Below are 25,641 nucleotides of genomic sequence, written 5' to 3' on the forward strand. Positions count from 1 at the left end.
GGATTGGCTGCAATTTAAATTAAAGCAGGGTAGTTGCAACGGGCCCTGTGGAGAGGGTGGCATGTTTAAAAAGACAAAAGGAGGTGAGGGGTGTCAGCAGTTCTAATATATGGGGATGGCAAAAGCAAGCAAAATGAGCAGCAGAGTTCGAGCCCAAAGGCACAAAGGACAGGTGAGCATGTGGTAGCGTTCAGAACATCCTAAGAAAGGGAAAGCAAGGTGAGGTCAGATCTCATGGAGCTATGTGCTAAGGACTTTTAAGTTGCAGCATCAGGAGAGGATCAGACTGCTAACTTTGTAAAAGACCGCTCTCCATGTCAAGGCATAGTATGAAGTCCGTGAGTGCGTGATTAAACCATGGCACTTCCAGACAACAGCATACTATTCAGCACTGAATAGAGATGTGCTATCAAGCCACAAAAGGCACAGAAGAAACTGGAAGGACTCAGAAGAAACTTATATACATCTTTAAAACTCTAAAAAGCCAAGCAAAAAAGGGGGGAGGGGCTACATCTGTTCAAATAAATGCTCCACTGGAAAAGGCAAAACAGGGGAGACAATAAAAAAAATGTGGCCAGGAGTTAGAGTGGAGGAAGGGACTTGGGTTAGTAGAGCACAGAGTTTCCCAGGACAGTGAAACTGTAAGATATTGCAATGGTGGTGCTGGATGTCATAACAAATCCACCAACCACATAGAATATACAACACAACATTTGTGGTGATGTTGTGTTCCCCAATATATCATGCACCCTAATAAATTTATCTGGGGTCAGAGAACAGAACAGCCACTAGACAGACATAGAGGCCAGAAAATGGTGGCACTTATACCTTTAATCCTAGCCTTCTGGAGGCAGAGATCCATCCAGATCTCTGTGAGTTCAAAGCTACACTGGAAACAGCCAGGCATGGTGACTCACACCTTTAATCCCAGGAAGTGATGGCAGAAAGAAGAAAGATATTTAAGGCATAAGGACCAGGAACTAGAGTTGGTTAAGCTTTTAGGCTTTGGAGCAGCAGTTCAGCTGAGATTCATTTGGATGAGGACCCAGAGGCTTCCAGTCTGAGGAAACAGGATCAGCTGAGGAATTGGCAAGGCGAGGTGGCTGTGGCTTGTTCTGCTTCTCTAATCTTCCAGCATTCACCCCAACACCTGGCTCCAGGTTTGTTTTTATTAATTAATAAGACCTTTTAAGATTCGTGCTACAACATTTTGTGATGAATGTAGCATCATCAGGTGAAAGATGCAATACTATGAAACCTTGTACATGTGTGAGTACAGGGAATATGGGAAATATCTCCACTTTCTCCTCAGTATGTACGCAAATCTAAAACTGTTCTAAAACTTTGAAAGAGTTTCCTGGCTACTGTGTAGTCAATAGGATACTCGAGAACAAACGGGCTCCTGGACCAGTTTAGATCTATTGTAGGACTCCAGCAAGGACTTACAGAGGTGGTTCATACCAGAGATGTATTAAGTAGGAAACCTTCAGAGTCTGGAAATTCTAAAACTGGGGTCAACAAGACTTTCAGATAACATAGTTACATGAAGTAACACAAGTCCTTGGCTGAGCTATAGGAAGGTTGGAAACACTTTCACAAAGCAATTTTGAGAAAAGATTGGAGTTAGGTTTAGTCAAGTTAGATTGACAATCAAGTGGGTAGGTCAATTATTTTATGAAATAAATTCACTGTCTGTATTCAGCTAGTGTGGAATCTGGCAGGGAATTTTTTTTTTTTTTTTTTTGCCCTGCCTCTGCCAAATGATGCTTAGAAATTTCAAGTTGCTACTTCTCCTGTCAGTCCTCAAGCAGCAAAATTCATCTATAACAAAGTTTCTTTCTATTCTGCTGCAAATCCTAAGGGACCTGGGAAAAACCGGGCTCTGGCGTTCACATTCCCCAAGGACAATGGCACCCTTCCCCTTCTCTCCCCATGTCATCATTACCCACAGTTTATGTCTTAGGCAATCTTCTGTTTCTAGGTACAAGTTCTCTGTTCTCCAGCTGGGGAGCAGAACTTCCTGTATTGAGACACTTGCCATCTTTCCTCTTCCTTTCCATTTGTTCTCCTCTGTCAACTTCAAATGCAGTGCTTTCTTCCCATTCTCTCATTTCGACTTTAACCCAATATTCTCCCTCTAGTCACACCTGAATCTATGCTCGAGTCATTGTTAAATTATTTATGTATTTATTTATTTTCACTGACTCTATTAGAGGCTTGATGAAGATGGAGATGTTTAGAGCATCAAATGATATGCTGTGGAAGGCAGTAGGAGGCTTAATTAATGCACATGATTCCTAGCACCTATTGCTGCCTCCTTACCAAAGGAAATGTGGTTGTTGTCTAGTCTAAACATGTAAGGAAGCATTGCTACAGAGTCTACTAATTCACTGTCAAAACATCACTATGGCCATTTTTTCCCCTTCCATCCACTCATTTGTTTGCTAGTACGTTCAGACTCTATAAGAGACCTCCAAGAATTTCCACTAAGCCATAAAATTTGCCTAAAACTGGTTGTCTCTATTTACAAATATTTCTAATGCATTCCACTGTTGATCCTGGCTACCATCAGCTTGTTTTTGGAGCTTCTTCATATGGAGGTGGAGGACCTAAGGCACCAAAACTTGAAGCAGGGCACAGTTCAGTGTTTGGCGTAGGGAGGCAGATTCCAGTCGTTGGACTTCCAGCCATTTCTGTACCTGGAAAAATATGCAGGGGGTATGAGTCACCTTTCAGGCAATGCACGGAGGAGATAAATCTGGCCTTTCTTGCATCACTGGAGAAAGAGAAATTTATTTGTGCCCTTGAGAAAAACATTCACAATCACTTTTCTCGCCACACTGATAGCTGAGTCACTACAAGGGGAAAATACCCAGAATGATTTGCTTACACCATTACTGACTAACCCACCTGGAAACTTTACAGTGTAGCAACTGAAACCAGAAAGAAATATTCTGTTGGGGACCATGGAGATGATTCCTCTAAATATTAATGCTGTTTTTGCTAATGCTGTTTCACTAATAGGAAACCCAAGTCTCACTAGGAACATTAGACTACTACTAAACTCCATTGTGCCATATTTAGGTTTTCAAAATACAACAAATACAAATAGTTCAGTGTTTCCTTGTAATAGGTAATAAGCATGTTGAGATAAGTGGTGACAAGTTTGCACTTAAAATGCATACATAATAAACATGAAACATTCTAAATAAAAGAAAAACTTTCAAATTGATGTCCTTACATCTAGATTATGTACAATACAGCCGTTAAACAAACATTTCCTTTCACAAAGTGGTAACCTTGAGGGACCTTGAATTTTTTCCAGTGGCTCTTTCAGAAATCAGGATTGCCTTGAAGGATTATTTTGAGTCACTGGAAAAATCAATAGTAATATTTTATAACCCTCTCTTTTTGCATACTTATTATTTTTATCCTGGATATTTATCTAATGCTGAATTACTTTGACATTTTTATATATTAATTTTAGCTGAAACACAAGCATTCTCAAATATTTACATATTGATTATGTCTGCTTTTAAGTTACAATGACTGGGTCATTAGTTCCTCTAGAAACTCTATGGGTTACAAAGTCAAAATTGTTTCTCTCTGTCCTCCAACAGAAGAGGTTCACTAACCTTCCTGAAAGGATTCAGACTTGGTAGCATCTGGAAGAATGCTATACTGCAAAGAATATACCATAGTTACCAGTGAATTCAGAGTACTAGACATTAGCTCACTAAAGGAATCCATATGCACATTATCAAAATGATTACTTTGTGTGAATTATGATAACGTAGAATCATGTTTTCTACACATGCATTTGCCTTATTTCATATCTTGCTGATCCTTGGTTATTAGCATTACATGAGAAAGACAGAAATATTTGAATGTTTTGCTTCTTGCTCCAGGATTTTTCTTAGAATGCTTTTTTTTAAACTGAATAACCTACCCCTATGCTATTACAATTATTTAGCTCACTTTTCTCTTCTTGAGCAAAAGGATAATGATGGTATCTATCTCTGTAAAAGCAACATTAACTCTCTGGAGATGTGGTGGGGCATTTGATTAGCATGTGCAAGGCCTGAGTTTAATCCCCAGCACTGAAGAAGGAAATCTGAGAAAAACCAAATACATGTCTAATGTTTAAAATGAGCCAGGCATACAGTTAAGGGTTACTGCTCTTACATAGCATCAGATACGGTGCCATGTTAGGAATGTGTAGCAATTTAAATCTGTAACATTATTTTCTTATCAATTCTATATTAATGGTTATTTAGTGATTTAAATCATCATTATCATTATTAGATATGACAAAAATCACTAAATAAAAGTGTAGAAGGTAAAACCTTATGAAGTACATAATCTTGGACTGAGGTCAGCTAAGCTGGGGGACTCCATCAGACAGAGTTAAAGCTGATTTTCTACAGTCCCCTTATCTCGGTAATTACCTCCATTCAGAACTCAAGCCATGAACGGTAGCCGTTCTCCTGGTAGACTGCTGCTAATGTACTCAGCACAAAGTCAGAAGTCACTTAGCCTGCTGCCTGAGAATGTTTGGCCAGTGGCTTGACACATTTATTTTTTATGTTAGTTTTAATTGATTTCTCCTGCTGACATCAATATTGTGATCCCAGTGATATGATCCTGACAATTGGTCTCTGTGGTGGGGAAACAGTATTTCTTAACTACAAATTTGCCTGTTACTCTTATGATTGTTATGAAAACCATAGGTGTTTTATTGACAAACTAATTAAACCAATGATCTTAGAAAACTTGGAAACTGTCATCTTTTTTTGAGTATGTTAATATACAATTGCATGTGGCTTGGAGTGGGTGGAGCAGGGGACTTATTTATTTGTTTGCATATTTATTTAGAGGGCCTGTATGGGGGTCAGAGGACAACTTGTGGGAGTTAGTGGAGAACTAACTCCCACCATGTGGCTCTCAGGAATTGAACTCAGGTCATCAGGCTTGGCAGCAAGCACCTATACCCAACTGAGACATTTTGCTAGTCTTGTGTTATGTTTACCTTATAACAAGTTAACTCAGTTTAACAGTATTGAGAAAACCCTATGGCTTTGCCAGAAAACTGTTGGTTGAAGGACCCATTTGTTTTTCAATTTTGTAAAATCCACACATTTATCACTGAGTTACTATAATGAGAGTCCAGATTGCATATATCATTGATAGTAATTCCAACAGATCTGATGTACGTTAACACACTCTTTCCACCTCTTTTGTTTCTTACCCCTCATTGGAGTGCTGGGAAGTGGGGAAGGAGGAAGTCCCACTGCTTCCTCCTCCAGGCTTTGAACTTACTCTGTAGTCCAGGCTGCCCTGGAACCTGCAGTCCTCCTGCTTAAGTCTCCTGAGTGCTGGGATTACGGATATGAGTCACCAGGCTTGGCCGTACTCCCGTTTCATCTCTCCCTCCTCACATAGAGGAATGGCTAAAAAGCCTGAATGTGAGCCATTGTTCTATCATACAGTGAGCACGTGGCTTCCTCTGTGAACACCTTTCTCTCTTCGTCTTCAGATTATAAAGAATGGTAGCAAAGTTTTCAGAGTGCCGTTGGGAAGAAGAAGTGAAAGTTGAGGTATATACATGTGGGAAACACCGAATCATCTGCCATTCCGAAGTCTTCCCACCAGTGTGGGAATGAAGCCTGCACTCTTCCCTTTCAAATATGCCATAATATACTTACATGTGCAATAAGAACCCTACGTAGAAAATCTCTAACAGATCCTGTGATAAAGACAATCCTGAGCCACCTACAAGAAGAAAGACTTGGATATGCAGAGGCTTGCTTCTTATCTACATCCCTCCAGCCTTCCTTCCTTTCTCCAACTGAGAGTACTAACATTTAATCATGGCCGAAAAAACCAGAAGCTCTTTTTTTTTTTTTCTTCTGAAATATGAAAAACAGAAAGTCATCTGTGAAACTGCAGAAAAAGACAGGGTTAGAGAGATTGCGGAGCTGGAAGGCAGCGTACCTAGGCCCATCAGCCCTAAGAGGCTGAGGCAGAGTGAGCCTTCCTAGAGGGAGGAAAGTCAGAGGTCCTTGTCAGGGACAAGTGGGACCAGTGGAATGAGGACAGGTGGACGGCTACATAGACATCATAGTAAACTGCTGTTGTTTGTTTAAATGTGGACAAACAAAGTTGGAGTTGTCTCTTATACGCTCTTCTAATGAATGCTAGGTCACTTACATACCTTAACTGTCTTCCACTCACCTCCCAAACCTCCAATTTATCTTCCTTCATATCATCAAATGCCTACTTCCTTATTAAAATGGGCTCCTATTCAGCTTTATCACCTTACTTTCCATGAGATCACAATTTCACCTTTATTTTTAGAGAATTCATTATTTCTGTTGTGGATACATTGTAAAAGTCACTTGACATTACTTTTCAAATACAAACTAAAACACAATCTAACAAACTCAAATTCTTTTACTTACTTTTTTTTTTTTTTTACTTATTTTGAAATCCCAGCAATGTTTACTTCACTGTTTTACTATCTTTACTTTACATAATGGATTATAGTAATAACTGATGGTTTCACACCTTCTGCATTTTCTGTTCAATTATCCGTTACAATAATTATTAAAATCATAGGTAACCTGAAGCTGACAAAAAGGTCAAACAAGTTATCATTTTACGCCTAATTCAATAGGAATTAGGAAAAAACAGCTAAATAACTGTAGGATTAAAGCCTGGGAGAAAGAGGAAGGAGCAAGAGAGAAGCTGGCTCGTAGTTGGTGGCACTTGGGAAGACCCAGGGCTGGGTGGATATTGTGGCAGAGATGCTGATGCAGAACTGGACACAGAAGATGGTGTAGGGTCGGAATGAGGATAACGAAGGAAGGAAAACTGCCTAGCTGAGTCTGTGGCTGGAGACGGGAAGAGGAAATGTGCCCACAGCAGAGCAGAAAGGGATGGTTTAAAGTCTCTATGAAATGAATCCATGCCAAGAGCTTTTCATACATCCAACCAAGATTCTTGCTCTACTCCTTTAACTGCTGTCCTTCTTATTCCTTCTATTCTCTGGGAACCCCTGCTCCTGCTAAGATGCTGTATGAGTTTGTTAGGGCTGCTGCAGCCAAGTACCACTAGCTGGGTGCCTTTATCAGCAGAATTTTTTTTTTTCTCATGACCCTGAAGGAGACATTCAGGAACAAGCGTCAGTAGCCCTCTTGTCTTGGGAAGTCTCCCTCCTCAGCTTGCAGATGATGCCATTTTCCCCTTGTGTCTTCACAGTATCCTCCCTCTGTTCCTGTCTGGGCCTAATTAATATCCCTTCAGAGGAATGCTAGTCAGACTGGATTAAGATCCACACTTGTTATACAATTTTAATTGAACTGCCTTTCTCGAGGCTGTAGCTCCAAATAGTTTCATATTCAGAGGTACTAAGTGTTGTAGGATAATCATTTTGTATACCATGAAGATGTGTCTTGGTCTAGGCACCTTGTGATTTGTATAATAAAGAGCTTAATGGCCAATAGCTTGGCAGGAGATAATAGGTGGGACTTCTGGGCAGAGATAGGAACTTCGGGAAGAAATTAGGTGAGATCTGTCAGCTGGACACAGAGCAAGTGGGACACGCGGTACCAAAGAGAAGTCACATGACAGAATGTAGATTAGTATAAAAGGGGTAATTTAAGTTTTAAGAGCTAGTTGGGAACAAGCCTAAGCTAAGGTCAAGCTTTCATAATTAATAAGAAGTTTCTGAGTCCTTATTTTGGAGCTGGTGGTCCAAAGAAAGTCCAAACACAACTAAACAATAGGACGTGATAAGATGAATTTAATGGGTACACAACGTGGCTCACAGCAAGCTATAACAGAGGGATTATTTCTTCCTCTCCCAAGAATAATGAATATATAGCAAGCATGGACACAAAAAGGAAGATCGAGTGCAATAAATGTCAAGGTGTCTTCTGTTGGATCCAGTGGCTCCATAGGGGGCTTCTGACTCTAGACTACTTCATTCAAGGGCATAGGTGTTGGGGGGAAGTGGGTAGTATTTGTATACCTGAGCACTAAGTCAGCAGAGTACTGTGAAAAGATGCCATCACTGGGCCACGAGATGCTCCCTGGGAGTGCAGCCAAGTACCAATGCCATCACTGGGCCACGAGATGCAGTGTTTCACCAAGGTCCAGGGACATTTCTCAGAGTTGGCATCTCATCAGACATTGCTATGGACTATGCTGACAACACCTTCCTTAAGTACACCTTATATATATGGACGCAGAGCCCTGTGCCTACTCTCCTTCTCTTTAGTATTTCTAATCAAATAAATTGGCAACTTGAGCGATGTAACATTGGCAGGAAATGCATGTATATAAAATTGCCTATTTTATACATTTTTGTAATAGTAAAGTTCAATTAATTCCAGCCTTTAATAATCATAAAAAATTTTCTTCTTGGCTTTTCGTTCTTGAGGGCAATGTTTGTGAGATCCTGAGTGTGAAACCTCTGCCCCTTATGTCAGAATGACAGAGCAATTTCAATTAATATATGCAATAAGTAGTGATATTAAAGTGAAATAACTTCTAAAGAGATAAAATAAAGGTCCAGGAGGAAATGGAGGTTAATACAGCAGTTGTACTGTGTCCATTAAGACGTTTCCAGTGGCTTACTTCCCACATCCTGTGTCCAGGGGGAACATCCTCTGTGTGTCAGTCACGGCAGAGTCAGGAGCCCTATTCTATATTCTAGTTGCTCATCAGTGTCATTCACGTGATTTCTATTTATTTATTCCCTCTTCTTAATAGTGGATGTCAGGAAAACTGAAAAATGCACTCCCATAACCTCAGAGTAGGCCCATGAATCACTCAGTGGCTGGGCTCAGGCTTGGGCTCGGGCTAGGGCTCGGGCTGTAAATACATGCTTTGTAGGAGTTGTGGAGATAGGCATGGTTGTTTTGATCCTTCCTGGATCTTGCAGGAACTGCAGGATCAAGAAAGGTTCTTATTTCCTGGGAGAGTAAATATGGAGAAACGAAACAGACGTGTTCAGGATGTGAAAATATAATTACAGTTTCATCTACTATGTAAATACAGTGTGGGTCCAGGCTGCAAATTGTCCCAAAATATTAATTCTCTGGAATTTACTTCCTGAAATTGGTAGTTGGCACTCCCTAGAATGACAGAGAATGCCACTGTCTAAATTACTTTCCTGTATTTTGTTCCTGAAAACAGAAATAAGAAGGCCAAAAGGCACAACTCTAGGCCAATATTTGCATCAAAGACTGCCTTCTCAGGAAGGTGGGGGAGGGGCAGAAGAAGATAGACAGGCTGGGGGAGGGGCAGAAGAAGATAGGGCTGCTTTCTGCCCACTCTGAACTGGCTAGAGAAATATCCTTGAGAAGAAGCAACTGAGCCCATGTCTTCCACGATACACAGCAGTAGAAGACACATCGCAAGAGCGTTTAAATGTTTCTTTAAAAGTAAGAACAAGAAGCTTTACTAGCCGGCTTGGGAAGAAAGGCTGGAAAATGACAAGAATTAAGATTCTATAATGTAATCCCTACCATTTGGAATGGGTCTTTAAATATCTGAATGTTAGAGTTGGCTAGGATATGAGCACTCACACCTAATTTGTATAGCTAACTACCCCTATTTCATAGCAAAGCTCTACTAATATATTAACTGGGGGATGGGGGAACAGATCTTCTCTAAGAGAACTGATGAGCACTCTCTGGAGATGACATTTATGAAATAGAGATAAGGTTGGAAAAGTCTCAAACTATCGCTTAGGACTTGGTAGAACTGAAATAAATATTAGCTTTTTTAGAAGACAGTGTCTTTCTGGTATTTGTTTATTTATGTTTATAATGACTTCAGCCTAATACAGAGCTTCTATGCACATTATTGTTATGTGTTAGACTTAATGTTTTTCTTCCTCAACTCTGAGGCTGTACAAGAAAATTCAATAGCAGATAGGTGAGCCACCAAGAACACCACACAACCATGGCTAGAGCAGCAATCTTTAAGAATTGTAACAGAATCATCAGGCAGTATGATGTTGAAGATACAGGAGACTTTTCATAAGATTGAAGGTAGCCTAATGGAAGTGTTTTCCTCAGAGGGAGGGAAGAGTCGAGACAATAAGACTGTGTGCTCTTCTTTAGGAATAAAAGCTTACTCGGAAGAAAGAACATTACATTTATTAACTAACTCTATTTAAATAAAGAAAAGGAGATCAATATTTCCATGCATATCCCTTTGACAAACATTTTGTTAGGTTAGTGACCCTAATTCCCTTGATGCCACATGACAAATAATTTTTATTTCAGGAGAAAAATCTATTTTTTTATTGTAGAATTTAATTATCCTCTCCCAAACAACAATTTCTCAGGTTGATAGTGTCTTTTCCTTGTTAAGTAATGACTTCATGCTGGGAAGCATATAAACAAAAAGAATCACTAAATATTTTTCTTTTTAATATATTTTTGTTAATTCTTTGATAATTGCATTCACGTGTACATGATAATAATTACTCTAACTCCTTCTGGAAACCACTCCCAGGTCCACCCCCACCTCCCCACCCACTTCCAGATCCACATCTACCTCCCTACCTACTTTCAACTTTTTATCCTTTTTTTTTTTTAAATTTTTAATTTTTTTTTTTTACTAACCCACCGAGTGAGTCTCTTTGTGCTGCCTGTGGGAAGAGACCATCCCCTGGAGCATGACTGGCCTACCAGGGGCCACACCCTTAGAAACTGTTAACTGTCAACAGCTCCCCATCTAGGAGCAGGGTCCTGTATACCCCTCTCTCCATGCTGGATTGTTGGCTGACTTGTGTGGAGCAGGATCCTGTGCAGGCAACCACAGCAGTTGTGAGTTGATGAGTGCGGTGGTCCTGTTGTGCCCAGAAGACACTGTTTGGTTCTGGTCCTTCCTGGCCTCTGGCTCGTGATCTTTTGGCTCTCTCTTCTGCAATGATCCCTGAACATTGGGAGGGGGTGATATTGATGTCCCCCTTTGTGTTTGAACACTCCAAAGATGCTTAAGAATCACTAGATCTCAAGAGCACTACATGTTCAAGTTAAACCCTCTTAGCTTATTTTTTACCCCTTCAACACAGTTGTTTGCTTTTCTGTTTTATATATTGGAAATTCCACATTGGCCCAAGTTTCTGAAAGGTAGCCAAGTTAGTTCTCATCAAGAACCCTTGGGGTAACTGTGTGGTAAAGTAAAATCTAGGAGGGAAAAATCTCACCATCTCTGGGTGAAAGGACCATGCTTACGGGTTAAGAAAGGATTATCAATTGTAGCCACTTGGAAACAATCAAGCGACAAGTGGTTTTCACTTGGCTTACTGAAAAGACTGACTGCTACAGATAGTTCTTTTTCCTTTTTTAATCCTAATTGAAAACTCGAAAATGATGGGCATGGCATGACTTGGGATAGATAAGATGGGTGCGGGCAGATTCCGCATTCCTTGGTGTTTCTGCAGAGTAAGTACACCACTATTGACTTTCTTCTGCCCGATGCTGATGGTTTCAGACTCTGCACTGGCAACTGATACTTCAGAAAACATGGTTCAGCGTCACTTCCGATGAGTTAAATGAGTTGGCAAAGGCTTAATGATTAAGATTCTAGCCGGCGGTGGTGGCACATGCCTTTAATCCCAGCACTCGGGAGGCAGAGCCAGGCTGATCTCTGTGAGTTCGAGGCCAGCCTGGGCTACCAAGTGAGTCCCAGGAAAAGCGCAAAGCTACACAGAGAAACTCTGTCTCAAAAAACCAAAAAAAAAAAAAGATTCTAACTACAGTGTAGGATCCAGGAACATCAAAGCCAAGAGATGCTCTTCTGAACTGTAAGCCCTACCACCTCACTTCAAGTGTTCATCTCCTCAAATTTCTATTTGTGGGGGGCCCAAAACAGCTTGACCACACAGCTGCCAGGACAAGCTTACTGCCAGGTACCACCCAGTTCCCAGGAAAAGCCATAAACTGACCCCACCCAGGGAGGGCCAACATTTAAGGGGAAATACCTGACATTCCAAACGTTCCATTCCAACCATTATAAGATATCACCTGGGGTCCTTTAGCCCAGGCACACATCCATTTCTCTTTTACCAAGATGTCCCGAGCCTATCAGGGTCCCAAACCCTGGAAATTTCCTCACCCCCAACCTCTGTTATGACAAAAACTCCTCCTTGCCTGGCCCAGAACTCTCCAGTCCTACCCCTGAGTCGGACACACTGAGGGTCCAAGACTGAGCAGGCTTGAATAAAGGCTCTTTGATTTTACATAGAGGATTCAGTCTCTGTGGTGGTCTTTTGGGGGTCGCCATGATCTGGGCATAACACTCTTCATTTGTTGATTGAAAAAACTGCTTTGCCTCTTTTGCCATTCTCTGAGAGTCAGTGAGGCATATTTCTTCTCTGTTGTCTCTTCTTGTATGGCCTCTCTTTAATACATGTCTTTGAGTCTCCCAATAGGTATGCGGTTTTTTTTAAGTGTATAAATGTGCTTTCAATGATAGTTTTTCAAGGTTTCATAGAGGAATCCAGACGTATGCAGACAACTCACCATAAATGAGATCCAAGTCTCCAACAGCAAAAACAGCCACGGTGCGTCTGGGAGGGTCAGCTCGGCACCTTTTCAGCCAGCACTGGAGACAGAGAAGCACTACTCCACAGAGGAGAACCGCCAAGAAAATCAGCAGCAGGAACCTGGCACCAAAATTAATGGGGAAGAAGTGAGGTGGAGCATGCAGGAGTTGGAGTTTCTGGAAGTGCCGGGGAAGTATACAGGGACTCAGCTAAGCTTAAGTGCAAGCAAACCTGAATGCCAAGTTCGGGGGGCAATCCACTACCATCCTACACTGCCAGTGCAACTGGAGGTCTTCAGGCAGGGTTGATACTGATGGCTGGTGACAATCATTTGTTCCTTGAAAACTAGAGGGTTAATCTAAAAAGTGAAGTCTTTTCTGCTTCCTTCTTTTTTCCGTTTTTTTTTCTTCTTTTTATTCAACATTCTATCCACTTCATTAGTATTTAAACAAATGTAAATATCTGAGATATTGGGGCTAAGGATTCAAGAAAGCCAAGACAGTGTCTCTGCCTTTGAGGAATTGAGTATTTTATTAACAGAATTGCTTAGTGTTAAGTTTGGAAGGTATAAAAGTTGTGATTTAGGGAATTAGAACTGTTTTAAATTTTCTGGAGGAGTATCTCATTAAAGACACATTTGGCTATGTTGAATGGGTTTTACCACCAGAGGTGGAAGAATAATTTAGAAAGATTTCAAGAGGGGACAATTATTTTATCATTAACAAACTCGAGTTATAGAATAAATCCAGTCTTGAAAACAATAGACTCTTTATCACAGGAGGCATTTAGCAAATACTGTCCTGATACTGATATTTCTACAGCTGTTGACTCACACTCCCCTAAATTTCCCTTCAGCTGTTGATTGCATGTGCTGTTTCAAATTATCTAGGAGAACAAGTATACATGGACAACCACATGCTTTATAAAACAATCTGAGGAAATCCTTACCAGATATACCAGCCATCAGGATGTTGGTTATCATAGTTTACACACCTAGTAATAAAGAAAGAACATAAGTATCTAATTCTAGACAGCTAAAGACTATTCTTTGGTGCTTTAAACTTTATACTCAACACATCTATTTTCCTATAATATTCGGCTGCTCAGTGCCCTACAGATCCGTTCCCAATAGACTAAGAGAATATTTTCCCCATGTCTACTTCATTCAAGGTGCTGAGAAGACAGGAAAGTTGGAAACCACTAGACGTGCAAAGAAAATGCTTCATTGCAATAGCTTCAAAGCAGATAGATTTCGGCCCCACGCTCCAGGTCTATTTATTTAAAGTTTCTATTTTTTTTTCCATTTTACATACCACCCACTGTTCCTCCTCCCTTCCCGTCTTGTCTTAAGCATGGAGAAGTTAGTCAGGAGCATTTTAAGGTCAAAATGCCAGAGGCATTGGGCAGATAATCATACCACCATTCTCATTCTGCTTTTCTCAGATACCCAGAGTAGAGCCCTTTGTAATTCAAATTCCCTGAGGAGGGTTTATAATCTGTGGGATTAACTTCTAGGGTGTGACCATGCATGCATTCAATTCAGAGTGCCCCCCTATGTGGGGAAGTACAGTACATTGAATGCCGAGGGACTTCTTTAAAGACCTCAATACACAGAGGCTGTCATGGCTTCCTCAGCATGCACAATATGAATGACTGGAACCCACAGCCTGATCAGCTTCTGAGATGCAGCTGTTTTTAGTCATGTTATCTTCAGGCAACATTAAAGTCATTTTGAGCTTGAAAGCATTCATCAACTATGGCTCCCAGCAGCCTCCAGGAGGTGGTGCACCAGGTGTTCCATTACGGTAGTCAGAAGTCATGTGTGACATATCTAAAGTAACACCATGGATTTTTTTTTTTTCCCCAAACTTAGAAGACAAAAAAGATTTCACTAAGGCAGAATTTGACTTAATTTTGATTTTTTTGAACTTTGAATTTGAGGTTTGTTTTCAGTTTTGGATACCTGCAGTTGCTTGAAAAGTTCATAAACACAAGTGGCTAAGAGAAAAATGGACACTCAAATGTAACCTTAAAAAGGTGTCTAAGAGGCCGGGTCGTGGTGACACTCCACTGTTAGTCCCAACACTCAGGAGGCAGAGGCAGGCAGATCTCTGTGAGTTCCAGGCCAGCCTGGTCTACAGAGTGAGTCCCGGGACAGTCAGAGCTACACAGAGAAACCCGGTCTAGAAAAACCAAACAACAGACAAACAAACAAATGGACCATGAGCAAAGTGAGTATCAGCGCAGGATCTTGAAAATCATCGGAGGCACATCTTAGAAGCAGGCATGATCTCTCATCACCGGTTCTGTGGACTGAGGTCAGGTGCAAGTGTTTGTGCAGTGAATACGGTACCAGCTGAGCCCAAAGAATAACTATAAAGATCAAAGAGTCAAACCATCCGTCTAAAGCAGGAGCCAGTCCACACATAAGGAGTCTAGTTGGTCTCATAGAGACAAAAATTATCACATGTAAATTGTATCCTTTGAGATCGTGTACTATTTTTGCAATTATATAAATATATATCTTTTGTAGTCATAAAATTCTAAAGTACTGATTGCAAAAATCTTAAAAACATAGTATGCTTATAAGGATTCTGTCCTTAATTCCGTCACCATCCTGCCATGGTGTCCCAGCCTAAAAAGTGGGTGGGCCCTCTGTGCGCCCCCTTCTCTTTCCGCTCTCTCCTTCCGGCTGTCCTCTCTCTCTCTCCCTCTCTCTCTCTCCCCCTCCTCTCTCCCAATACTTTCTGCTCTCTCCTTCCATCTGGCATCTCTCTCTCCCTCTCTCTCTCTCCCCTTCTCTCCCAATAAAGCTCTAAAAAGGTAACCATGGCCTGTGATTCTTTCGATCAGCACTCTCCTCTCACAAGCAGCACGCCGTTTAACCAACAATGCTACTTAAGCTATGCTGTCCTAACCCCAAAACAAAACAGGAACTCTTGTTCTAGACTCTTGACCTGAGCTCCTGGCTAGGAATATGGAGCATTTCATCTTTCTTTAAATAAAAATCTCCGTCTCTGTTCTTTTCCATTTAAGATGGTCCACATAACTTAAAGCCAATTATAAATACCAAGTATCTCATTGTTAATTGCAACTTTTGAGCCATTTAACATGGATTTCAGTGTTAACACACATAACCTCATTTCATTTTCTCCTTCTGAGCCCTTTGCACCCTCTGGTGGAGGTTCTGATAAACAAAAGGTCAGGCAACCTCACTGTAGAAATGAAGCCATGGCTTATTTTCACAATGTCCAGCATTGAGGGAACATTTATTTCATTCTGATCATTTCACACATGCAGACCTGATATCCAGAGTGAGGACAGACATCGGTTCTTGAACTTGGAGAATTCTGGAAGAAGCCTACAGAGTTATTCAGGAGCAAGTCTTAGCTGGAAGATGGCGCTTCTGACAGTGAGGACATCCTTCCTTCTTAGATTCCAGTCCTTTCCCAAACTGTGTTTTACAAAAGCAACTTTTGAACTCTTAAGTGCACACTAAAAATATTATATTTGCTCAGATTTTAAATGTAATATTTTCAGGGTAGGAAGAGTTCGCATTCTTGAAAATAAAGTTATCATTGAAGAATAATTGTAGCAGAATTGTTAGAAGGTCCTATTAATAAAAACAAACCTGAAGCCAGGTATTGGGGTGAATGCTGGAAGATCAGAGAAGCAGAACAAGCCACAGCTTCCTCACCTCGCCAGTTTCTCAGCTGATTCTGTTTCCTCACACTGGAAGCCTCTGAGTTCTCATCCAAAATGAATCTCAGCCGAACTGCTTCTCGAAAGCCTAAAAGCTTAACCAGGCTATAGTTCCTCATCCTCACGCCTTAAATACCTTTCTGCCTCCTGCCATTACTTCCTGGAATTAAAGGCGTAAGTCAGCATGCTTGGATGTTTCTAGTGTGGCCTTGAACTCACAGAGATCCAGGTGGATCTCTGCCTCTGGAATGCTAGGATTAAAGGCTTGTGCTACCAGTGCCTAACCTCTATGTTTAATATTGTGGCTGTTCTGTTCTCTAACTCCAGATAAGCTTATTAGAGTGCACAATATTTTGGGGAACATAATATCACCACAAATAATAGTCAGCCTAGGAGGCTGATATTAGTTGTAAACCAACCACCAGTCCATTTGCAAAGAAAGAGACCACGGAGTGCACAGATCAAAATAGGGCGGCCATATTACACTTGTGTCCCAAAGGCTCAGGGCTCATCATGGAAGTGGGGCAGGTAGAAAGGGTATAAGAGCCAGGGGGAGTGTGTCTGCAGTGAAACAGTATTTGATGGATGTGGCAGATAGACACAGTAGCTCACAGTGGCTGGGACTGCATGTTCAAAACATGCAAAATATTAAGCCAGACAAATTCCCAGCATGAATAGAGAATGGGCTCATGAAGTCCCACCCCTATGTTAGGAGCTATTGACAGTGGTTAGCTACTGAGAGAAGGAGAGTCACTTCTTTTCAGGCTTGCAGGCCCTGAGAGACTGCTCACTCTCCAGGAATGAAGTCCCACACCCATGCACATATAGGCAGCATTAAATGAACTCAGTGGATATGAACAACCCAGAGAGTGAATGAGAGAGGAAGGAGAAGGAAGCACAAAAACTTGGAAGGGAAAGAAGAATTGGAAGTGTAGATTGCATTCAAACACATTATATGAAATTGTATGAATATTTTGTTGTTGTCTTTTGGAGACAGGGTTTCTCTGTGTAACAGCCCTGGCTGTTCTAGGCCTTGCTCTGTAGATCAGGCTGGCCTAGAACTCACAGAGATTGGCCTGCCTCTGCTTCCCAAGTGCTAGGGTTAAGGGCGTGTGCCACCACCACCCGGCTGAATATTAAATAAGACTTTCAACTAAACGTTTTCAAGAAAAAAGGAAAAGATGTGTGGAAAAATAAGAGTTATATCTGGGTGGCGGCGGCGGCAGCGGCGGCGGCGGCGGCGGCGGCGGCGGTGGCACACGCCTTTAATCCCAGTACTCGGGAGGCAGAGGCAGGCGGATCTCTGTGAGTTCGAGGCCAGCCTGGTCTCCAAAGTGAGTTCCAGGAAAGGCGCAAAGCTACACAGAGAAACCCTGTCTTGAAAAACCAAACAAACAAAAAAATAAGAGTTACTAACAGATTTAAGGAAACATTTGCAGTGATTAAAATTCTCTTCAAGTAGATGGCAAAGGATATTGCTCTATGAACCAGAACATGTAGACTTGTCTTTATTTGGATGTTGTGGAATGGTTCCTGCTTACACAGATGGCTAGACTGGTCCTTACTGTTCTTTGTGCTGTAAGTCTATGGACTGAAGCTGCAAATTCATTAATGTGGTAACTTCGAGAACCTCCTCTGCTGATATCATCCAGTGTTTGCTACAGCAGAAACTGTTATGGACGGGTGCATAGCTTCCTGTGAAATTGTTTACTCCCAGGGACATAAGGAGGGAGCACATTTCTCTGCTCCTCCTGTAAAATTGAGGAGACTCAGTCTGAGGTGAAATGACTTGTGTGGCATAGCTTTTTGGGGAGATGCAAGAGCATGAGTAGAAATGACCTGGCAATGGAGCCCTGTCCTTTAGCACCCTGTGATACTGCAAGTGGGAACCTCAGGCTTCATATTTCCATATGCAGTTTACACCCAGAAGCTCGTTCCAAAATGCTTTAAAGGAATGCTGGAAAAGAATTGAGGGGCAAGTTCAGAGAGAGTATCTGAAAAGAGAATAGGCCAAGAGTGACATCAGTTTGCTGACTGAATGCAGAAAATCTCATATAAAACAGCAAGGGGGGGCTGATCTCTGACTCTGGCCTAAGCTTCCTGCAGTTAATAGAAGGAGAGAAAGAAGGTCATATGGAGAGGAATGAAGTGAAGAGTTGCTCGTCAGTTGTACAATTACTCCTTGTATAGAAGCCAGAAGAAAATTCTGCTAATAAGAGGAACAATGTCTTTATAGTACTCTTAGAATAAATGAAACAACCGATTTCACTTTTTTTCTTTTGAAAACTAAATTCTCAACATGAGTCAATGTGCAATTCAACTATAATAATTTGGAAGTGGGTGAGGGGGAAATGGTATTATCTAAAACTTGACCGTAAATTGCAAGATCTCTACAAAAAAGCACAGACTGCTTATCCTTCAGGTATTTCACCAAGTATGTAAGAAATTGAATTAAAAGTTGAATATAAATATGTCTTTGCAGTAAAAATATGGGGCATTGAATTCTCAGTTCTGGGTAGAAGTTCTGCCTTTCATTTGTTTTCCTACTTTATTTAGTTATGTCCTTACTTTCTGTGACAGGGTCTCACTACCTTGCCCAGACTTTTCTTGCACTGATTTTGTAGTTTATGCTAGCCCTGACTTGAGATGCCTCAGCCTCCCCTCAGAGTTCTGGGATTATAGGCATGCATCATCACACCTTGAGCTTTTCCTACTATTAAACAAAATGTTTAACCCACTGAACCAAACAAATTGCCAACATCTCATTAGGAAATCTATTCATGTAATTAATTTATAAAGTCATTTTTTATATATGTATATATGTATATATATATATAAAACAGTCATATTTTATAAATCACTATGTACTCTTTGACAGTATAATTGGTTATTTATAGGGAGAGGAATGGATTAAAAGCACAACTAATTAAAATGAAAGGGGTCTGCCTCATGTTTCATTTCATACAATCAATTATAGTATTTAGATTTTATACAAAGCAGAACAATGTATTATTTACACTAAAATTTCAGCTACAAATATAAAAAAGAGTAATTCACATCACAAAAATATCCAGTATTTAAAAACAAATTTAAGTGGAACTAATTAGTTGATCATTTTATAATTCATATAAACTGTTTTGGAGAATCTTGGAACGTAAAAGTTGAGGCACTAAAAAAATGATATCTAGCTAATCAGAACCTTTCTTCTGGGCTGGGCCTTCACCCGAGCAAGCCTCCCTCTCCCCAGCACTGACCCTCCTTTTTTCCTTCCATCCAAACGTAAGTCTCCTTCTTAGTGTCGGTTTGCACATGAACTTTGGGCCAGCCTTTTTTCGCTCTTGTTTTTTCCTTTCTAAAAGATGTTAAGAGTTAACCACACCTATGGATCTTTTTTTTAACCTCCAATCTAGTGGATTTATATTACTCTTTATCCCAAAAACTGGTATTGGATGATGCTAATCTTTTAGTCAAGTACTGTATTTTTAAAATAATTGTCTCAGATCATAGAAATGAGCCTAAATTAAAAGTCCTTGGGAAAAAGAAAATCTTGTTTGGATATGGGACTTTTGCTCTCTCCTACAGTAGCATGTCTTTTTTTTTTAGACTCATCCAACTAACACTGCTTTGTCAAGGCATTTTGCACAAAGGACTTTGTCCGTAGTCGTCAATAGATTGACTTCTTTTGTATTATTTCCCTGGAATACCAGCCACTTCCTTGTCTTTTCTACCTTTCTTTCCTGCTATTTTGAATGTTAACTGAGGCAGTTTCTGATTTTTACTCAACAGAAAATAAATGAGGGTAAATATAACAGATGCTGAGATGTAAAATGGCTTACTAAAGAAAGCTTATATTTAAACATCATTTAAAACTGTGCTGTGGACTTGATTATCCCCCTCTTCTCAGTTTATTCTATATAAAGGGAAAGCAGTAACCCCAGAAGCAGTAATGCAGCTTATACGCTTCCCAGTACCATCCCTCCTTCTTGTATTGACTAGCTAGTAGAGCTAACATTTAAGGCTCTTCCTAATCATAGGAGTCTATTATTCTGGGTCAAAGGCAGAAAATTAAGGAGGCAAGATGTGGGCAGCCTTGAAGTTCAGAGTCAAGCAAACACTATGAAAAAATGCTCGGTCACAAGCAGCAGAAGACAGAGCATAATAGTAGGTCCAAGAATTAATGTAAAGAAACAGCAATAGAAGGAACACACACACACACACACACACACACACACACACACACACACACACACACACACAGTTGACAAGATGATGATCTGAAACAGTGAATGATTCCAGGGCTAAGGACAACTCCCTCTCGGCCCCGTCTCTTTCCTTAGAGGCAATGCCCACAGACAGGACTCTGAGAGGATGAGGCCATGATAATTGAAAACAGCTGGCTGGCAGAGTGCTGCACCCAGAACACAGCACTTGGCAGAAGTGCTTTTTCGACACTTGCACTCAGCCACACTGCATTACAGTTCCCATTCATCATCATCAGCATTATTAATGGCACCTCCTCATCTCCTGAATAGAATTCTGAGAACCATTAATTCTCCAAAAGTAAGGAGATGAATCAATTATTCACATAATTTGCATCTGATGCCCTTTGAAACGCACATGTAACACAGGCTAAGATTTGAGTTCATTGGTTGTATTTGGAAAGGAACTGTCTTGAAACCATGCCTTGAAATTGCCATACTTACGAATGTGGGGGCAAGGGAAGAGGACATCACAATTTTTTTGTGGCCTAACAACCACGGGAACCTCATAGTAGAAGAACCCAAGAGTCTACACACCTGCAGATAGCTCTATTATTATTATTATTATTATTATTATTATTATTATTACTATTCAGCAAAGTGATCATAATGGCAATAGCATTTCCTTTTTTTTTTTTTTTAGAAATCATGATTTTTTTTTACCTTTGGGCTTTTCAAATGAATTGAGTTTGATTCTTTGTAGTTTTCAAATGCTAAATAAAAACATGAAATATCTTGTTATTTACTTACATTTCATTTTCTTCACACGATAGATCTGAGAGCACCAGCTGAAACACATATTTAGAACAATAAAATCCAAACATTTCATCGGTCTAATCCTTTAATGAAAGCAGTGCCTGGAGACAGTGTGATTTTACATCTTTTTTTTTTTTAATTAAAAGCTCTGCAGCATAGTTTATTGTTGATACACAGAGGTTTAATTGGGAAAAAATTCTCTGGGTAGATTCTTAAGCTCAGCAAGAGCAGGGGATCCACTAAAATTTCTCTGCATATCCCAAGAGATGGATCAGAACAGTATTTTGTTTTCTCTGTAGATTTTGCTTGATCTAGAGAGTCATGGATACCCTTGAATTTCTTCGTTTTCATATTTTAGTGAGAGGGAGGAGAGTCATGATTTGAGTACTATTTTCATGCAAAGGAAAAACTTTCCCAGTCATGGGAAAGGGAAGTCAACCATGCTGGCATCGACAGAAGTTAAATATATGTACAAAAGGGGTGACTTTAATCACTGAGGTTAACTTATGGTCACATGATATTTCTGTTTGGGAAAAACTCATAAAATAAAATTTTCTCCTTATCAAAGAGGAAAAAAGAAATAATCTTTGAGAGGCCCAAACCCTAAGCAATCTAACAAAATTATCTTAGTTCTCAGTGTTGAACCTTAGAGGAGGCTACAACATTTCACACCAACAATCACAAGAAAAGAGATGTTTCTTTCTGGAGACTGTGTTGATGTGTTACTCTAACTCTATGAATTAAGATTCCTTTGTACAATGAGAAGACTTTTCAAACATCACTCGCACGTAGCCTTGAGGGTGGGTGAGGTCAGGTGAAGCATTTACTTTTCCAGACTACCGTATATAAATACAAGTACAAGTAAGATGTTACAAAATTTCAAGTGATAGTCTTTGGATTTTGCATGGGGTCTGTGTTTCTCCCTTGATCCCAAATGTGCCTTTTTCAGCACCTAGTATTTATGCCAGATGGAGCAATGGATTGACCATCAGAGAGCATGATAATGAACAATTTATAAGCACAGAAAAGGAGTTGCATTCTCTTTGGTTAGAATGCTGCAAGGAGATTTGCATACTAACCGAGAGGAAAATGAACATTCAGATTCTGTCTATAAAGAAACTTTGTTTATGAGTAGATGCAAGCATTTGGAATCTCACTTAGCAGATAAAACAAATTAAGCCAGCATTTTCCTTTCAAGTCAGCTCCTAGTCTTCTCACTCTGCTGTACTCTTACTGGAGTGCATGGTATCTCATTATTACTACTGAACTGCGAATGTATTAGCTGCTGGTCTCCCAAGTTGTTATGAAATAGTGACAGGAGGGATTAATACGCTGTACACCTATATCTTTCAGATGTATTACATTCAAGTAACAGAGACACAAGGATGCCGTTATTGGTTAGGAGATACTGGCACAGAGTGACCACATAAACCCTAAAATGCTTCTTTCTAAAGAAGTCGGAACTGAAAAACTGTCAAGAGTCCGGTGAGTTGAAGAAACTGATAAATATTTTCTAAATTAATATAGCCATAGCATCTCTGTGTCAACAGCACTGCTGAGTTTAAAAACGTCCCAAAGCATAACAAAGTAAAGTAAAGGGTATATTGCATCACTTAGTTCCACAGCATCGCAGCTAAATAACAAAGAAATGAGTCTAAGGTCTTGAATGTTTTGTTTTTCAGTCTTGGAGCAATAAATAACACAACGCACAAGGTGCTAGCAACACCTGGAAGGGAACATCTTTTACGTGCAGGAGTTACACAAAGGACAAACCCGAAGCAAATCAAGCCCATAGAGAACCCCAGAAAGCTCCCAGAAGTATTGATGGTTACCTGGAACAGTGGCAAACACAGGCTTCCTGCTGTTGGGATTTTGGAAGTGGCCCAGAAAGGACTGGATCTTGACATACTCAAAGGAATGATCTGCCCAGACACAGTGGCTTGCTCACTCTGATGAACTCTCCCAAAATCTGTTAGCTGCTCTATGCTATGTGTCCTGCCGCAGTATGCATTAATGATGGACTCTGTGACCAATAAAGGGCATCCAGGGACAGAATGTTAGGTTCATGCTCTCTGGTACTAAGAGCTCAAGGAGTTTACGGTCAGAACACTGGTACTGTTTGTCAAGGCTTTTAAATGCTGACCTGCAAAGCCAGCTGGCTGTTTGAATAACTTTCAACATTCAAGCACATTTTTTATTCCAGGGAACATATGAGGTCTTTCTCTTTTCTTTTCTTTTCTTTTCTTTTCTTTTCTTTTCTTTTCTTTTCTTTTCTTTTCTTTTCTTTTCTTTTCTTTCTTCCTTCATTTCTACTTCCCTCCCTTCCTCCCTTCCTCCTTCCCTCCCTCCTCCTTTTAAACAGAATCTCTTACCTGGAAATATTGCTTCAATGTTCCATGCTTTACAAATCTCATCCTTGAACTTCTTTTCCTACATAACATTTTGAGTAGCTGTTGACCTCAGCCTTGAGTCTACAATGATCAGATTAGCATGTTTAAAATTTGGAAATACAATGAGAAGTGATAGATATAGAGAAACATCTTTTCATATATAATTAAAAATACTAGAAAGTAATTATTGGATATTATCTACTAAATTAAATAGCACCATTTGGCCAAGACTTTACCTTTGTAGAATGTGTCCTATACCTTCAAATTGTTTAAACCTGTATATATAAAACTATGCGGTTTATAGTAATTTGCAATGCTGTCTACTAAAATATCAAATGTCCATCAACATGATCAAATACAAAATGGCTACATCCATGCAACAAAATAGTTGGAGGCTGTGGTGGTTATTTCCAGGAATTTGTTTTTAAGTCTGTGGGCAGAATACAGAAAATAATGTAGAGAGAGCTTCAAGTGCGATCTTTAAGCAAAAGGAATAAATTCTAGGACTTTGCCTATACCGTGCTGCATTTTTTATACAAAAAGAAAGGCATAGTTAGAGTGTTTCTCAATGTAAAATTTGTGGCATAAATCGTTCAAAGTGATTGGAAATGAAGAAAAAGAAAAGAAGTGTGGAAGGGGAAACTTCTTTTCACTGTTAGTTTCTTGTCTGTTTGCCAAGTGTATCTTTTGCAGTGTCTATATGCCATTCAGATGTTTTATGCATTCGTATTCAAAGGGCCAAATCTGAAGTCAGGTATCTGGAATTCAGAAGCACATTGCAGCCTAACTCCCACTCTAGGTTTAACAAATTCAATGCAAACTACTCTATAGGAACCCATTTATGATCACATACATAGATTACACTGGAAACAAACGGACCATATTAGTTAACTAAACTCCAGCTCTGAACTGGCCATTAAGGCTTCTGGATTATTTGAGCTGCATCTGGACAGGCGAAGCAGGCTCAGTGGTGGCCATGGTCTGTTTAGTATGCAGACACAGACACAGCCATGAATTTCAAAGCAGAGGAAGGGCTCAGTGCCAAGGCCAAGAGGAGGAAAGTAAACCAAGCCTACAGTATTATTTGTGCCCAAGACAGCCTCCATTTTGAGTGTCTTTGAAGCCTGTAATTAAACAGAATGAAAAATAGGCTTTTCACTGGTGAACTTATTTATTAGTCGGTCAGAAGCCTGACTTCCGTCAGCGAAGTCAATGGTCTTAAGAATTGCTGGGAAGGAAGGGAAGGCCAGATGATGAGAAAAGAGATGGAATGGAGACAAGGGCAGCATGCTTGGGTTAGCCTTAGAAACCGTCACAATGACTAACCAAATGCAAGGATTAAATACTTCTTGTCTAATAACATATGACTGTGCAGCAGGTGGCTGGCTAAAGGCTCAGCCACTGAATGGAGACACAATCTTCAGGCACAGCGATGCTGCAAGCACCACAGCTCCATTTCTGCTGGCAGAAAAATCATGCTCATTACTTCTTTCATCCCCCGGTTTATCATGCATTTACTTCTATGACTTCTCTGTACTGGTCTGAAGGTGTGCATGATTCAGTGGACCTAAGATGGTACTTTCTCTATATTGACTCCCAAGGATCAGCACACTTGGGTGGTCTTGGGGGAAAAGTGGTGATGATGAATGACATTTGACCTGAATTCTTGTTTGGCTTTTTATTTGGAGGTAATTGGAGAGCCACACACCGTTTTAAGAGCTAGTATGGAGCTTGCATCTCCTTTTCACCCAGTTTTCCCTAGTAGCAGCATCTTCCATAACAGTTGTATGGAACCACAGTGAGGAAATGCACAGGGACAGAACAGCCACCCACAGGATTTTTACTATTTGTGTTGTATCATTTAAAACATCTCCTTAACTGTGCTTATGAGCATGGACATGTGTTAGTGAATCCTAATGACAAGAAACTTGAGTTGAACATGGGCAATTGATTTTGCTACTAATGG

General features: G+C 40.3%; 1 protein-coding gene across 1 annotated transcript; it reads right to left on the reverse strand.

The window, feature by feature from the left end:
* Positions 1 to 906: 906 nt before the first annotated feature.
* Positions 907 to 23,339, reverse strand: Tmem207 (transmembrane protein 207). The gene is made up of 5 exons (XM_052753876.1): positions 23,118 to 23,339; positions 21,280 to 21,317; positions 13,517 to 13,561; positions 12,546 to 12,688; positions 907 to 2,699 (listed from the first exon to the last, which is right to left on the reverse strand). Exons 1-5 carry the CDS (start codon positions 23,190 to 23,192, stop codon positions 2,569 to 2,571), a joined length of 432 nt encoding a protein of 143 aa, XP_052609836.1. The 5' UTR covers positions 23,193 to 23,339; the 3' UTR covers positions 907 to 2,568.
* Between the last annotated feature and the right edge of the window lie 2,302 nt (positions 23,340 to 25,641).

Source organism: Peromyscus californicus, unplaced genomic scaffold, assembly GCF_007827085.1.
Source record: "Peromyscus californicus insignis strain IS unplaced genomic scaffold, ASM782708v3 Scaffold_25__1_contigs__length_3188244, whole genome shotgun sequence".
Classification (NCBI taxonomy): Eukaryota; Metazoa; Chordata; class Mammalia; order Rodentia; family Cricetidae; genus Peromyscus; species Peromyscus californicus.